At 37.7% G+C, this 16,461-nt stretch overlaps 1 protein-coding gene across 1 annotated transcript in view; it reads right to left on the bottom strand.

Annotated features, from left to right (window-relative positions):
• Window positions 1–306: 306 nt before the first annotated feature.
• Window positions 307–16,461, bottom strand: part of MADD (MAP-kinase activating death domain) — a 61,680-nt gene continuing 45,525 nt past the window's right edge. The window contains exons 31-37 of the mRNA XM_009696972.1: window positions 15,284–15,356; window positions 13,269–13,375; window positions 8,126–8,134; window positions 7,803–7,872; window positions 2,842–2,888; window positions 410–1,121; window positions 307–378 (exon numbers count right to left, since the gene is read on the bottom strand). Coding sequence (XP_009695274.1) covers window positions 1,014–1,121; window positions 2,842–2,888; window positions 7,803–7,872; window positions 8,126–8,134; window positions 13,269–13,375; window positions 15,284–15,356 — 414 coding nt within the window. The 3' untranslated portion in view covers window positions 307–378; window positions 410–1,013. The remainder of the gene's footprint in view (window positions 379–409; window positions 1,122–2,841; window positions 2,889–7,802; window positions 7,873–8,125; window positions 8,135–13,268; window positions 13,376–15,283; window positions 15,357–16,461) is intronic.

Raw genomic sequence — 16,461 nt, 5'->3', positions numbered from 1 at the left:
TATTTGCAAGATTCCTTGACATACAGGTACAGATTGAAAAAAAGCAATAGCTTAAAAAATTTGGAGACAGCATAACCCTTTGGGCTTCTGAACATGTTCTGCAGATTGCTATAGAAATATCTTGTGTAGAGCATAGTTACAAACCCAGACGTGGGTCTGCCGTGTGCTTCTGCCAATAATGTTTCCAAGTTTTACATTTCCTTATTCATTTTCTAATCCCTGTAATTAACTGCTTTAGGTAGTGCTTATATGCATCTGTGAACTCTACTGCTGGGATAGCTAGAAATGTTACCTAAACTCCCATTTGAAAATCCACACAATCCATAAGGTGTCAGGGTGTTTCCCAATATACTGCCTTCAAAGTTTCTCTCTCCACTTCTTTTCCCACTTGAGAAGCAGTCATCTCCACAGATGGACCAATTTAATAACCAAACTTCAACTGTCACATGATATTTTAAGACTATGGTAGCTAAATCGATCATCTCTACCAAAAGGGCCTGAAGAACTATGTGACAAGAACTCCGTGTTGGTGGGTAAAAACGAACAACACAGAAGGAAAACAATAAAACCACTACATTTAAACAACATGCATGACCAGACTGCTTCCACTGTGCACATATCGGAGAATCTGAAAGCAGAAGCCTGCAGTTGTAAAGTGATTAATCTGTAACAAGTACCACTAGAAACAAAAAAAACCCCAACCGAACTCAAGCTGTTAGTTATCTTAAGAAAAAAGGAATTCCAAAGGAATGGCCAGAGTAGGTCACTCACAGCTGGATGCTGATGCTCAAAACTGTCTGATTAACAGCTCATATAAAAACTCCATTAAGGATTAATTCAGAAGGAGACTGAGCAGTGAAGTCTTAGGTTTTTCTAAGGGGAAAGACTTGCAGGGTCATACATAAATAATCAAGTTCTCATAGAAGACAGTAAAGTGAGCTCCAGTAACTGCAGTAAAAACGAGAGTACTGCATGTCAATGTGCCAAAGGGTAGGTATTTCCCAGTATCGTGATCAACTGGAAACTGGTCGAGGTGGTTTGCTTTTGTTTTCTGCCTCTTTTCCACGGATGGCAGCCACATAAGAGAAGAGACACAGCACGGAGTAGCAGATCTCGTGAGCCTACAAGAATTTAGAAAAGGAGATAATGAAATTCAGATGATTTAGTTCTACAAAACCCACTGCACATTTTGTATTTTGCTGCATGTCTTCCTTCTTTGGACAACTACTCTGGCTACAGACAAGATCAGAAAAAAGTGTCCCATACTACCTTCTAACTGAGATGGATAGAGAAGAAAAGCCTTCTAACAAATAAATAAAAACCTCCTTTGGCATAAAAACATGAGTTGCTTGATAGTATGATTCTAGCAGTTTTAAAGAAAAGTATGCTAATCCAGAAAGTTGGCCAGCTGGCTTTAGAAAAAACATCCTACATACTTGCTTTTGGTCTGTTGTATAAAGTTACAAGAAATTTTCTGGGAGGGGTTGAAAGACCAAACTAAAAAGTATCCAATACTGTACCTTGACTCATGAGATGGTGGAGTTCTTCCTTATTCACAACTATCTTTTTATGCTCAAAAGTACAAGGACTGGTAATCCTCATCATTTTAACCAATGCTAGTGAATCCATGGATAATACAAGCTTTTTTTTTTTTTTTTAATTAAAAAAACCCACAACCCAACATTGCATGTCTCTCATGAATAATACCAAGCAATTTTGTCACTACATTAAAGCAGAGGGTTTCACACAGCATTAGCAAGATTTACAATTATTGCTTTTAACTGATTAAGTGTGCTATTATTTAACAGAAAATCCTGTTTTAGCATGCAACTGGCAGCACAATTCAGTGAAGGTAAGACTTAGTTTATATCCTAGTTCTAATACTGGCTAGTCTGGTGATCTTAAAAGTTCTTGTCCTGTAATTTGACATTTATAATCTTTGTAAAGGTAATAAGCATAACAACGTGTTTTGTTGTATTATAGTACAAGTTAACACTTGTGTAAGACATAATTAATTCTCATTAAACTGGCTTTTCTTATTAAAACATTCAGCTATCTGTTTCTTAAATTACATCTATTCTAAGCATTTTGTTTCTAAAATACTCCTAGCTTCTTCAAGTAATTTTTCTTTCTCTCCTCTTGAAGAACTGTGACTTTCCATGCCATCAAATGTACACACTGCACATCAGACATAAAATAACTGAAGAAATTTAAGCTCTGATGATAAACATCGGCTTCTGTTTCTTCCTCCTAAGTGCATATAAGCTGCATCATTAAACTATTATGTGTAAAAGTGTTAAGTATCATTATCAACTGCTGGTGTTCAAAAAAATGTTATAACAACTGAACACTAAACTACTCACCTATACGGCAGGAATTAATACTTTTACTGTTCTCTTGCATCTTGCTGCTCACTTGCATAAATGGAAATTTTTCCATAAACTCAGTTAGCAATCATTTTATGCCTAGGAACTAGTCTCCCTTCTCATCTGTTCTGTGGATTAAGGACTGTGTTCTGCACCATCTTAATTTTAACAGTTCCACTAGCTCTTATTGTGCTAAAATTCATGCCAAACCAGCTACCTTCCATCTTCAGCTGTCTTAACAAAAGAGACCACACTGTCTGCACTACCTGAGAGAGTTCCTCTAGTTTCATAGAAACAACAATCACCAAGTATTGTTGTCTTCCCTTAAGGAAAACTATCATAAAAGAGCAGCTGGTGTTTTGCTGCAGTATTAGCATTGCAAATCCTGCATTCTCAACGTAATTCTTTTTGCCACGTGAAAATGTAAAGATATATCCTCTAAAGAAACTACCAGAAGGCATCACAGTTGACTCACCATTGGCGTCTTGTACTTGTGGCTCACCACTTCTTTAGTTTCAGGAACTAAAACCGGACGGGCAAGAGACAAAACAAAAAGTTCAAAAAACGAGAGGAAAAGGGGAAAGAAATAGCACAATGTTCCCATAGGAAAGGGAAGGGACGCACACAGACAGCAGGTGCAGGTACAGGGCACCTCACTATCCCTCACTTCTAAATACTCTTCCTTCTCTTCATTTACATTACATATGTCCTTGAAGATGCTGGTCATGCCATAATAAGTTACTCAGCTTGGTAGAAATATTTCACTGTCTCTGGTTGGAAAACCACAGTAGATATTTGATGGTTCTTAGAGAGTCTGGCTTTTCTCATACTACTTATTCCTGCTAGACAGCAAAATTAATGACCGAACATGCCTAATGACAAAACATGCCTAATGTCTACTATGATAAAACACAAACTAACAATTCCATAGGAATTTGTCAGTATGCAATTCCCAAAGATTTTATCCTTTAGATGTTTGAATCCTCCTCTGCTGAGTAACAGATCTCAAAAGAACTGTTGGACACTCTGTAGTAAGTTAGTGAAATTCAGAAAAAAAACCAAGGAGCTGAAGGAGAAAATTTTCTAAATTGCAAGACTGTTTCCCAGCTCTGTTTCGAGTTTCTCAAGACATTCTTTCTCCTGTCTTGGATGTGTGTGATGGTATTTACTTGACGTACTCACTGAAAATGTTCATTGCTTTTGAACAAATCGCCTTAAAATAAAATACTGATTTCAGTTACGTGTATTCTTAAAATACCAGGTTTGTTGATTTCTAGAAAAACTTTATATACAAAGAGGATTAGGGCATTGATTAAAAAACCCCAAAACCTATTATCCAGAAAATTTCATCTTGCTCCCTTGCGCTGCCTCAAACTAACAGAAAGAAAACAGGCACAATATAGCTGAAGAAAATTTGCCTTTTGTTCTCATTGTGGAACGCATAAAAAAAGCAAGCTGTAACCATCCATTAGTGTGCATTGCATCTGAACCGTGCCTTTGACCCACACTTGGTCTACAAATATTGCTGTGAACAGATACCATGGGAAATCATCAGGAAGAACAAGGACCACACTAAGAACATACAAATGGCAAACTTTAAATGTTAAGATCAGTGGAATACCAAGACCAAGTTTCAATACTTCCCTTTCCAGAATAGCTGAAATTTGCCATAGAATTTCTGTGTCACAACAAAGAAATTTAAAAGCAGCAATACAGAAATTATGCAAAACCAGATCATATCACGTTCGAAGAGGAAGGGTAAATGTTTTATTACACATAGTACTACTGACAAGAAAAGAAACAGAGGCAGATGAGTTCAGTATGAAGAACTAGGAAAAGTCCACATCAAAACCTATCCATGCAGATGTCATCTTCTCAACTATGATATGACACAGCTAAATGCTGGAGAGGGAGACGGATCACACTCTAAGGGGCCAAAAGTAGGCAGTGCAGACTGGGTTTGAGAAAGTACTCTAAATATAAACCAGTGCCTACTAATTCTCGTATGTCATGGTATTGTCATTCTTGAAAAAAACAAAATCTAGTGAAAAGTGCAGATGATTTTAAAAAGTAATGTAATGGTTTTGTTTGATTTTTCAATTCTTTCTTTTCTTGGAGTTGGCAGTTACATTAAGGACTGAGAAACAGGGGAAGTGCACACCCAGGCTGCACTGCCCCAGCGATACCAGTGACTAGAGCTGGGGAGATAAGGAGGTGGACATCCAAGCTACCTTACCCGTTGGCACCAGATGTTCCAAATTAACTCCGTGTCACCAGGGGACAAAGGTGGGAGTGAGGCTGGTGCGCAGCCAAATAGGGTAGGACTTTTACATCTGTGTAAGTCTCACTGCCCACTGCATAACATACAACTGTTCATATACTCTTCAAAAGGCAGGAAGGGAAAGCTGTAAGGACCTTGTGCCCCGAGGGAAGGAGAGAAGGGAAGCTGTAAAGTCCTGTATCATAATTGAGAATAGGAAGAGAGGGAACAGGAGACCACCTAGGCAAGGTACTGTCTCCCCACTTCGCAGTCAGTTGCCTTGTCTTTAAGTAAAGTATTCCTTCACAGTCCTTCCAGTGGGAAAAATCCAAACCCTTTCCAGTGGGTTTGGATTTACACTCAGAAAAGTCAAAGCACTACTCCTGCACAATACAAAGAAAAAAGAAGGGAAAAAAGGAAAAAATAGACCCAAGCCTCAAATTAAGGGATTAACAGAAAAGATCCAAGCCTCAAATGAAGAGATTAGCAGAAGCACTTTTCTTCTAACATTACAAATTATTCCTGATGCTGTTGAACTAAGTGGAGGAAGGGAGTAAATTATTAAGCACCATCCTGCAGCAATGGTCCTGTGAATGAAAATATGGCACTAGCATAGAATGAGTTCAGGGGACATCACTTTACCTGCTGGAGAATGAAGGTTTTCATAGCAGCGGTGGTGAAGGGGCCACAAGAAAGTAAAGCACAAGTACGCAGCAGTAACTCAAATTCCAGAGGGAAAGGCCTTACATTTCCTCACTTACTTAAATCTCCACTTCCATTTGTGGGCAACAATTCCTGAATTTCTGCTTGCATCCTGCTCTGAAATCACAATTCCAACTTTCATGCTGCCATCTAAACCCAGCATTAAGACAAACAGACCTTTAATTTCCTGCTGCAGTATCACTAAACTTGGAGCACTCATGCTTGGCAAAATCCAATAAATAAATCTTGCGTCGAAGTATTTCCCATCAGACTGGAGTATGCACGCCTACCGCCCTCTGCCTTTCTAAGAGGAGATCGTACTTCAGTATACTCCTACTATAACGAATCTGATTGCAAGGTTCACAATGTTCAACACAGCTAAATAACTTCATTCTTAAGAAGTCCACGCAAGTTTTTGCTGAATGCTGTTGGTTTACTATTAACAAATTCCATGTTCATTTCTCTTGAACATGACAGATTGGCATATCTTCTCATCTTTAGAACAACTTAAAAAGCAGCTCTGAGGTAGTCTCTCTTCTCTGCACAAGAAAAACCATCTCCAACATCTTTCCTCCCTTCTTCTTTCTCTTTATTAGCTGGATGGGCAAATTGTAAATCTCATTTGGTACATTTAAATTTGTTCTTGTCTGTGCCCTCTATTTTGGAAGGAGGGTATTTTTAATTTAATTGGTTTAATTTCTCAGTTTTCACTTGTAGTGTCCAACTACCAGTTTATTTTTCATTACTTCTCAAAATTACCATTTCATAAGTTCCATATCACAATTCCAGCTGTTGCCATAAGGCCTTGATTACAAAATTTTCTGTAAAGAAAGTTCTTTTTTGTACAGTTATTACAGTCATTATTTAGGGGCTAAATGCTGTATTACAGAGTCATCAATAGAAGTTGACCGGAAATAACTAAGTCAAACACTGTCTGTCTTCTTGCGAATATAAACAAACTATTAAAAGAACTACTTTTGAGTTAGAACCTCTCAAATAATGATCCAAAATTCATTTCTGATCCAAGTAATTTCTTTTAAGTTCAAGATTTCAGAAGCAGAAACCATTCTTTAGGCTAATGTTATGGCTTCTGAACTCTCATCTTTGCGGAATTCATCAATAACCTTTTACAGCCTTAGGTAATTTCTGTAAGTAATAAAATGAATCATGCCCATCAGAGTGAAAACATGGTATCAAAGGAATAAGCAACCATAAAGTATAGGCAACTTCTGAACATCTAAACTATCAGAGATTTTTCAGGGCTTAAATACACTGATCTGATCAATTGAACCACAAACAACACTTTCAGAAAATGGGAAAAAATTGTTCACAAATTCAAATCCCAAAGTTCTAGAAGATTAATTTATGGCAAACAACAAGCAAACTGCAATAGTCAGAATGGCTTTATCATTTGAATACCTTATAATTTTGTATCACTGAAGGGGGGACAACAGATTATTATGGACGAAGATATTAATTTCAGCAGTCTCAGATTAACCGTCTTTTATATTCTAAGAGAATCCCTCAGCCAGAACATTCTATTCACAGCACCAAAGAACAATGAGAGTCTTGGTAAAGGGAGCTCCTGATTTAGGTTTTGATTAATGTCCAAAGTATGGATGCTGATCTACTATGGAAAAAACGTTGTAAATTTTATCTTCTTTTTAAATGTTTCGTACATACACTTAAGACCTAGACAAATGTCTCACAGATGGGTGGAAGAATAAACCAATATGGGCTTGGGAACTATTTGAAGAGAAGTATGTGGATCACTCTTCCACAGAGCTGCATCTGAAGTCACTCATTTTTTTCAGACACTAGTTAAGTATAGCGTGACTGACACTAACACTGAATAGTAACCCAGAATTTTCCCCAAACTAGACTGTAGGCAGACTGTATGTAAGAGCAATAACTGACCAAAATAGCACAAATTCTCTATTCTCCTCAGTCTTTACTTTTCCACTCTTTACCAGTCATGCTCTGAAACAAAAACCACAGGATAAATAAAGCACAACCTGACAAAACATCTTCTGCTCCATACAACAAAAATGAAGTTCCACATAGAGGAAAGAGGAAACTTTGCAATTAACAGTAGTTCTTTGTAATGAAAGCATAGTGTGCTGAGAAAGATCAACTATAAGTCCTGCTTAAAAATGTGGTTTCTCAGATGAAAAAGGAACATACCAAAGAAAATTCCTACACACATCCAAGTTTAACTGTTGTTCTGTTTGCTTCAGAAGGCTCAGAACATCTTCTCTGTCTGTTAACAAAAAGCACCTACGCCGCAAATCTTAAAATGATGAAAATCAATGTGTAAATTTTATGTTGAGTTACCCATCTCTCAGGCAACTTCTCACATGCAATCTACGTTTCTCTCCCATCTTTAAAACTGCAGTGCAACTCTGAATCTGAAGACTGGAAATTTGAGTTACTGCCATGTGAGTACAGACCTAATATCAAAATAATGTAATTACCAAATTCCTCCAGGATAAAGACTCCTCGCACAGTATTGCACTTTTTAATGTGATTCAGCTCTATGAAAACCTACAAAAACAGGAGGAAAAGTAACATAAAATTAGTCAGGGTTGTTTTTTTAAAAATAAACCCAAAAGTAAACAAAAACATCACCACAGCAGATAAAACCTGAAGTGTTATAGCATACACTACCAGTTCATTTACAGTTTAATATATAAATAAAGGGTGAAATAAATATTCAAAAGACAAACTTGCCACAATGCTAGAAATCAACAAATAACTTAAAAGTGCTAAGAAGCGAAGACAGCAGAAGATGAAGTACCTTCCGCTCCTTGCAGGAGGAGAAAGCATGGAAGAGAAACGAAGGAGTTAGTAACTCTGACATATCCAACATTGCTACCCCTTCAGGCACTCAAATGAGCTATTGCAAAAAGAATACCAACACACCTGAAATACAACAGAAGAGGGGGACAAGAAAAAAGCTGGCTCCCAATTTTGGCAGGATTTATAGCCTCTGATCCATCCCAGTTAGTTTCTGCCCCTCCATGCATCCTCCTCCAGCACAGAGGGCAGGTAAGGGGCACTTTACTTCCCACCCTGACACTGATCCTCCTAACCTATCCAGTAGTCAAACTTAATCCAATGAGGAACCCCTAATCTTCCTTTTCCCTGACAGCCTTGCTGTTTAAGATTTTACTGCAGTTTATGATATATAATCTGCATACTTTCTCTTGGAATGCTCTGCTTTAACAGTCAGTCCCAGTTTTCTGCTTTAAGCAGGATAGGAGAGTTGGGACCCTTCTCTGTTGCTTGCTTACTTCACATATGGCTGCTGCCAGCTGAGCAGCAAAACCCAAACTTAGAAAACAAACCTGCTTTAAACTTATGTTTTATATACGTGAACCCCAAAGGACAAAACAGTTGAACTACATGACTAGGTTTTTCAGGCCAGAACCTAGATGCCAAGATTGCATGAATAAACAAGTTCCCTGAGCATAACAAGTTCGTTCAATATACTATCTACTTCAAGATACAAACCAGTCCCTTATTATATGCAGATCTCCAAAAGGGCCAGAGTCAGTACGCAAACGTAAGAAGCTGTAGAAAGTGCTGATGAATCAATTCCATATCCCAGTTGCTAATATACTTGCTTTTTCAAGGCAAGAGAAAGACTAAGAGTAACATTGCCCTAACATTCAGAGTAAGTCTGCGTCCAATACCTTAGAGATACCCCTGCAAGACTATGTTGCAATAGTCGGGATCGATACTTTCAGTGCCTATACACTTACGACACCATGATCTCAGGACCTTTTTTAAAAAAAAGTTACTAGAGAAACTTCATTGTCTTGGAAAGAAGGGAAAGGAAAACTCTGCAGCCCTCTTGAATCCAACATTAGCAACACCTGTGCAATCATAGATGGTATGCTACTTAAGAAAGGTAAAGGAAGTCAACACCAGAAATTGTTGGGTTTTTTTTAAGAAACAGGCTTATCAACAGAGATCAGTAAATGCACCGTACACCAAGAGAAGTCAGGTTGATTTTCAAGTCAAAGGTGTTTTATTATTATTTTTATTAGCAGAGAACTAACACACAGACCCAGGGTATTTTTTGCTCAATATAAAAAAAACTAAACTTCCACTTAATCAGAAAATCTGAAGCTTGCTTTCTGCTTACATTCAAGCACTGAAGGAAAAGGAGACTTAATCCCATCTTTTTTGTTAGCCTGTTTTTGCCCATGTTCTGTATCAGTTTAGTTGGTCAAAAACATTTTTTTGAGGAATAGTTACAGAGTAAACAAGTCAGTAACAGAACCCTGTCTTTATTGCACTTAGTTTCCTTTTTATTTAATATTTTCTGTGAAGAGCTTTTGCTAGTAGTCTAAAGTACAAAATTCAGAAACTCAATAGAAAGGCTCAGGCAAAACATTGGTTGTTTTATCTGGTAACAGTAAAGCTGCCTAAAAGATTTGACTGCCCCAGGTGCTCATGATCTGCGTATAATGTTAAGGAGTGCTGCATTTCCACAAGAGTTTTGAGCAAGATGAGAATTTATTGAGTTTGTCACGATTACAGTAAGTTACCCGTTTTCAGAAGATAAAGGAGTTGTGGGCAATTTCTTGCTATATTCTTTAAGGGACAGAGATGCTCTCCTCTCACTCAATCAGAAAACAAGTGTAAAGGAAATAACAGTTACTTACCCTAGGGAAACTGTGGTTCTTCAAGACAGAGCATTCAGTGTGGATCCTACTGTAGATGGGCATGTGCCTGCTGAATTTTATTAAACTTCCGTCTATTTTTGACACAGATGAATTCGTAACAGGGACAGAGTTACTGAGTCCCACTGTTATAACATAATTTGTAGATGTAAACTCAGAATAATCTGCCAATGCCACAGGTACACTTGATTCCTCCCTATACCAAAAGACTTCCTCTGACCTGCTAGGCACAGATAGACTTCAGCGTTTTTCCTTCTTAAACTTATGTGCACTGCCAGCACGGTGAGACAATTTGTGAACGTTAATGACAACTGTCACATGTCAATAATAGGTTGGCCCACCATGCATCTAAGACATTTCCTGAGGAATTCACAAGGCAGTAAGAAAGTATACACACTGCAAATCAAGGGCCTTCAAAAACAGTTTCATGAAAGCAAGCACTATTCTAACACTGAAGCAGTACATTCAGTCTTCTCATGTAGGACAGAAGAGACTTTTTTTTTTTTTAAGTGGAAACCTTTTTTCCTATGTTCTCAATGAATTATTTCTATGATGTCCAACCAAGCAGAGTAACAGAAATCTCTTCTTTTAGTAAGCTGCGTTGCTGAAAAGAGTACTTGGAAAGAAGGCCAGGAACAGGGCCTGTATATGGAGTAAGGAGAGGAAGACGAAGAGAAAGCTGTGCCTGATGAGGTCCAGTAGGCATCTGTTGGTCAGTATCCCCATCCAAACTCAACAGAAAAAGCCATTTTCACCACAGGGAAAGGTCTGCAGGATCCTGGTTTTAACCATGCTCATATATATATCCTGGAATCAACTGCCTTAGGGAGCAATTCCTATAATTTATGTGAAAATTGGAAAGGACAATTCATCTAGAATAGCAGACCTTTTATTAAGAAAGCAGACTGGTTGATGAGTGTTAGAGTAAAAATGCAAACATCCTTTAGCTCCACAGATTATGAAATTGGAGGGGATTTTTTTCATATGCTGCAACTAGTAGGAGTCCTTTACATAATTGCCACAGTTGTCCATTCTATACAGACCCTCAAATGGCAGACTTTTGATACCCGTCTAGACACTTTGTTTTGAGAAAGAAAACAAGGATATGTCTTAGGTCCACTAAATGGTACTGAATGCCCTTGCCAGCCGGCAATATAAATCTAACAGACCAAGAATTAAACATATTGAATAAATGAAGTGTATTTTCCAGAGCTGTACCTGTATTCAATATCCATCTTAAGTGATGGAAACTCATCTGGCTACAGCCTCATTGGAAAGGTGACGAAGTAGGAGGAATAATCTTTCAACTGGGGGAGACAGCTGGCATACCCTGATCTGACCTGCACAGGATATCTTCCAGAAAAGACATAGTAAATTTCATCACAGACAGCAAGTTAGAACACCATTCTCTCCAAGCAAGGATATGATAAAGCCAGTACTCCAGGAATGCTGGTGGTGGCACAGGACTCAGTATCTGTGGTACGAAATTCAACTAGTAATGGCCCTGACAGTCGTATAATAACAATCAGAACTAGGTTTCCCTAAGGTTTCTTTCAGAATATCATTTCAGCCTTTCAGGAAAAAAGGCTTTGAATTTAAGGCCAAGGGTACGTTCTAGGATTTGGAGCTTTTCTTTCATACAGATGCATGTGTGCTCACTCTGTGCTTAACAATGAGTGTCTTTGTCTTGCGAAGATGCCTGTTACACTTAAGAAACCATGATGACGATGATGATGATGTGGCTACCTTCTTATATATCTTTTCTCACTGCAAATGCATATATGCCTGGCTGTTCGTTTATGAAATAGAGTCATCTCCACAGACTGTGCAAGAGATGAGCAGTTTGAGCTCAACATCATTTGGCATCAACATCTGGCAGAAGAAAAAGGAGAAGCAAACAGAACATTCCCTATGGTGTGTCCTTACCTTAGGACAAAGTAATTTCTATTACGTCTATCTATAATGATATCAAACTGTTGCTTTGAGATCAGGGTTTAATTTTCAAAGGCTTTAGACCTGCCATTTACAATAACTATGAAAATTCAATCTGTACTACTGATGAGTTCCTCTTGCAGTTCTTCATATTTTGGCATATCCAACAAAAAGTTAAAATCTCTAAGTAAGTCAGGGAGACTGTTCCATCACAGAGTAGACGAAACGCTACAGCAGGTCAGCTGTAGTCCAGGCTCTACCCTGGTAATAGACAGGAAGAAAACTGAAGGAGGTTCACAACTCTCCACTCCTTACACTGGCACAAACAAAAACTCAAAGAGGCACATGGTGCTGCTGTGACCTTGGGAGAAGTATAAAAGATTCTGAGCATGTGTGTTTGAGATGCACGTGCACTTCCAGTGGGATCTACACTGATGTATCCTCAAAGAAGAACAAAGCTTGTGTGGGGAGAAAAGTCTAGTCAGGAGGAAAGGAAAAAAAAAAAAACCACTCGACAGAGGACTGACAGAAGCTTTTCTTTCTCTCTCACTCACACACAGACACTCTCTCTCCCCTAAAAATTGATTCTACTGTCTAGCATAGCATGCATTTAATACCATATGCAAAACAAAAAAACACAAAGCAAAATAAAAAACAAGGATCAAAGGAAGCAACAGAAACAACATCCAGAGAAAGGAAGAAATGACAATTCTAGTTGTGTTTCCTCTATGCCCACAAGATCTGCTATATGGAAGGAAAAAAGAATCAGTAATTTTTTCTTATTTTCATGAATTACAGCAAGAGCCCCTTTCCTGTTTTATTTTCATACTAAATTCTACAGATGATTTCTCAAATTTTAAAACAAGACAGATTATGATGCAGAAGATTGCCCTCTGTACCTGCAATGTTCAAACACTGTATCTTTAAGGCTGACTGCTTATGCCATCAGGACATGGTCAGAGGGTGATGCATTATGGCAGTTTAGATTACTATTGATCACTCTGTCTGTCCCTTAATATACTGACTACCATTTGTTTTGTGCTTAGACAATTCAGACCACCAGAAACATGAAGTTGAAACCTGTATCAATGTTTTTCTTCAGTTGACCATAGTTTTCCTGAGGATATTTCATTTCAGTGTATTTTTCATACACACATATATATATTTTTATATGTGTGTGTGTAAATATACATATGCTTTTTTACCCCCATCATGCTATCCCTTTTTCTTGTTGATACTGTGGGAAGAGGAAACACACACACAGACATGCTGCAAAAAGCTTCATGCTCACAGTCTTCTCATAGATTTCCCTCATACCTGACTGTGCATAAATTTCAGGTTAATTCCTTCCAGTGTCACCTGAAGAAGACCTCCTTCACCGGTTTTCATATCCTGCACAGGGAACTCACCACCCAACTCAGGGCCTGTGATATGTTAATTTAAAAAAATAATCAAAGAAAAACAAACAAACAAAAATATCCAGAGAGAGAGAGAGAAAGAAAAGAAAGCAGTCAGCCAAGTCATGATATGTGGAAGGGAAATATAAAGCAATAAAAACATAATTTCCATTTGATGTGCATAGCAAGAGGACACTACTAAGAATGGCAGGGAGCATTTCAGTACAGTCCACTCAGTAATGACAGCCTTCTGAGAAGCACTAGACTTTTAAGTATCATAACAAATTTCATCCTCGTTACATGAAGGGACATTGATGTCAGCTCAGTCTGTATTTATTGTAGTTCAAATTGAGGGGTTTTTTTGTTTGTTTGTTTTAAATGCCATGTTTCATTTCTGCATGGTAAGACACTGCAATCGCACAATACCACAGACAGCACAGCCTTAAGTACAAACACATAAGCAAGCATGAACTAGGCTTGCATTTTATGACCTTGATGATTTTGTATAGCATTTTTTTATGCTTTCAGCAATGAAAAAGTCAACATGGTTACAACAATGACAATTTAATAGAGGACATTAACAGATGACAATCTAGGCATTTTCATCAAATTTATTTTGCATCATGTAGTTCAGCTAGAAAATGCTTTCTCATAATGATTTTTAAAAATATATCTCTGTGCAGAACGACTGAACTCTGGAGAATGGCTTTCAAACACATTTTTAATACTACATTATTGCCCAACTCTTAAAATAGCTTTCAAAGATACTTTTGCCTCCTCTGCTCTCAGCGGAAGTCCAGTCCTTCCTCCCTCTCCTGAAATTAAACTGCACTAATGGTAGGAGGAAAAAAAATGGTAGCTCTTCCAAGCTCCAACAGCTAGCTGAGGGTTGGACGCTTAGGATCCTAGATTCAAACACAAGTCATTTTCTCAGTCATGCTGATGCCAGTTATGAGTATAACATGTAGATCTCTTAAATTTGGCATTAAGACACACCTAAAATAGGCTTGTACCTCAAAGCATGGCTCTCAGAGTCCTAGCATCCACTTGAAAAAAAAAAAAGAAATAGCTGCCACAAAAATCAAGCTTGAAAACACAGAACCACAGTGATGTTACCCTGAACCAGCAAACAGACTCCAGCAAGGGAGAAACAACCATCTGATGAAGGTATAAAATAAGCCACCTTCATGTTTGTTACCCAGGTACATACAGCACCTGCTGCTCTCTGGCGACTAAGAAAAATGGAAAATTGCCTTCCCAAGAACTCAAATCTCCCAAAACCGCAAAACCACTTTTCTAGATATTTTTTTTTTGACTCAACAGGAAAATGAAACGGACATTGGCCAAGAAAAGTTTCACTGGTATAATTGTACTATCCTGTCCCAGATGATGATTTGCAACCAAGAAGAATGTCTACACTGGAGAAGTTACACTGATACAAGGACATTGGGTTAACTGCACCTTTTGACTTGTATCAGTACGAGACCTTTTCTATATTGGAAAAGTTTGTGCATTGAAAGTCTGCAGGAAGCTCCAGATTCTTGACTGTAGATTTACAAACACACACAAGCATATTTATTAGCCTCCATTCTCAACACAGAGCGGCCAACATAGTTCTGTGTCTCAATCAGGAATACAAGGAGTAGCTAGCAAAGCTGAAGTTTCATAGTCTTTTCTAGTTATCATTTTACTGGCAGCTAGTCCTCCTTACATGTAACTCTTCTTTATACAGGTGTTTGGTTTTGTTTGTATTGACAGTGAGATATATGGTGGCAAACTAATGGTAACACTGAGTCTGCTACGTACACATGGAGGTACAAAGCTACCCTAAAATTTCCAAGTAAAAGGAGATTATGTTCAAAGAGGTTATTAATAAAAAAATTTTGTGGATTGTAGATTAAACAACAAATGTCTCCAACAAGCAACATCTTGTACCTGGTTTAATGCTTTGCTGTCTTGCTGCTGCTCGCTCCATACTGTCTTTTACACAGTAGTATAATTCCCGACACTAACATATGAAAGAAGAGTAATACAACATTATTTTTCCAAATTACTAAGGGAAAAGAACAGCAAGATTCTAAGATTCTACAAAAAGAACAAGCCCCATATGGTGCATAACGACAAAAAGCCTATGAAAGTTCAAACCACAGCTAATTACTAGATAGTATTTATATTTATTTTTCAAGTTGACAGAGAATCTATTTCATATCATTTCACAGCACGAGCTAGTGAAGAGTCCATGGCTTGGCACATCCTCATGAGCAATCTAACCAAGGTTACCCCGTTTCCTAGTGTAGAAAAAGCCTCAAAACAATATCACAATCCCTCCCTTTCTTTCAGCTTCCAGCAATCAATGTTACTAGTCATGCTTATATGATCTATCTTTTTGATATTCATATCAATTTCCTTATGCCATATTCTATTCACCTTCCTCCAACTCCGCTCTCTAATATCAAATAATAGTTAAATTTTACTCTGAGATTATGGCTTAAGAAAATTTTCTATCCGAAGCCCAAGATACATGCAATTAATTTTTCAGGTAAATTCTGTAGCACACTGCTTTTGTCCTCCTTCCCTTTGTAGTCACACCTGCATTATGATGGCCTGTTCTAGGTAAAATGAATTCTTTGAAGCAGAAATCTAATCCCTTTATTTATCTCAAAGATAATAATCTTTCAACATATTACTTGCATTTACAAATCTTTGCCTTTTGTTTGCTGGTCATTGTGTAGGAGTTACTGGAGTTCTAAGAGTTACCGGAGTTTTCCTAGTAGGTTTAAGCTATTTATTTACATTTGCAATTAATCATCACAAGAAGAAAAGAGCTTTCATATTAGTGGAGAATGTAGGCATATATGAAATAAAAATCAAACTTGGGCCCATGGAGAAAATTTTATTCTATTTTGTCAGTTTGGGTTTGCTATTTAAAAATGACACAATTAACTCAATTACTAAGACAGTTTTATTTAACTTTTTCCCCATGAATCTACCACAATATTTTTACTACCTTTATAAGCCTGTAAGCTCACGCAGCATTTAGTAACACTGATACTTTCCTCCTTCTAACAAAAAACCCCAAGTAAAAGCTACACATGTAATTTCTTAAATTACAT

The sequence above is a fragment of the Cariama cristata genome, unplaced genomic scaffold, assembly GCF_000690535.1.
Source record: "Cariama cristata isolate BGI_N322 unplaced genomic scaffold, ASM69053v1 scaffold17093, whole genome shotgun sequence".
NCBI classification, from domain to species: Eukaryota; Metazoa; Chordata; class Aves; order Cariamiformes; family Cariamidae; genus Cariama; species Cariama cristata.
This window is presented reverse-complemented; position numbering and strand designations above follow the sequence as displayed.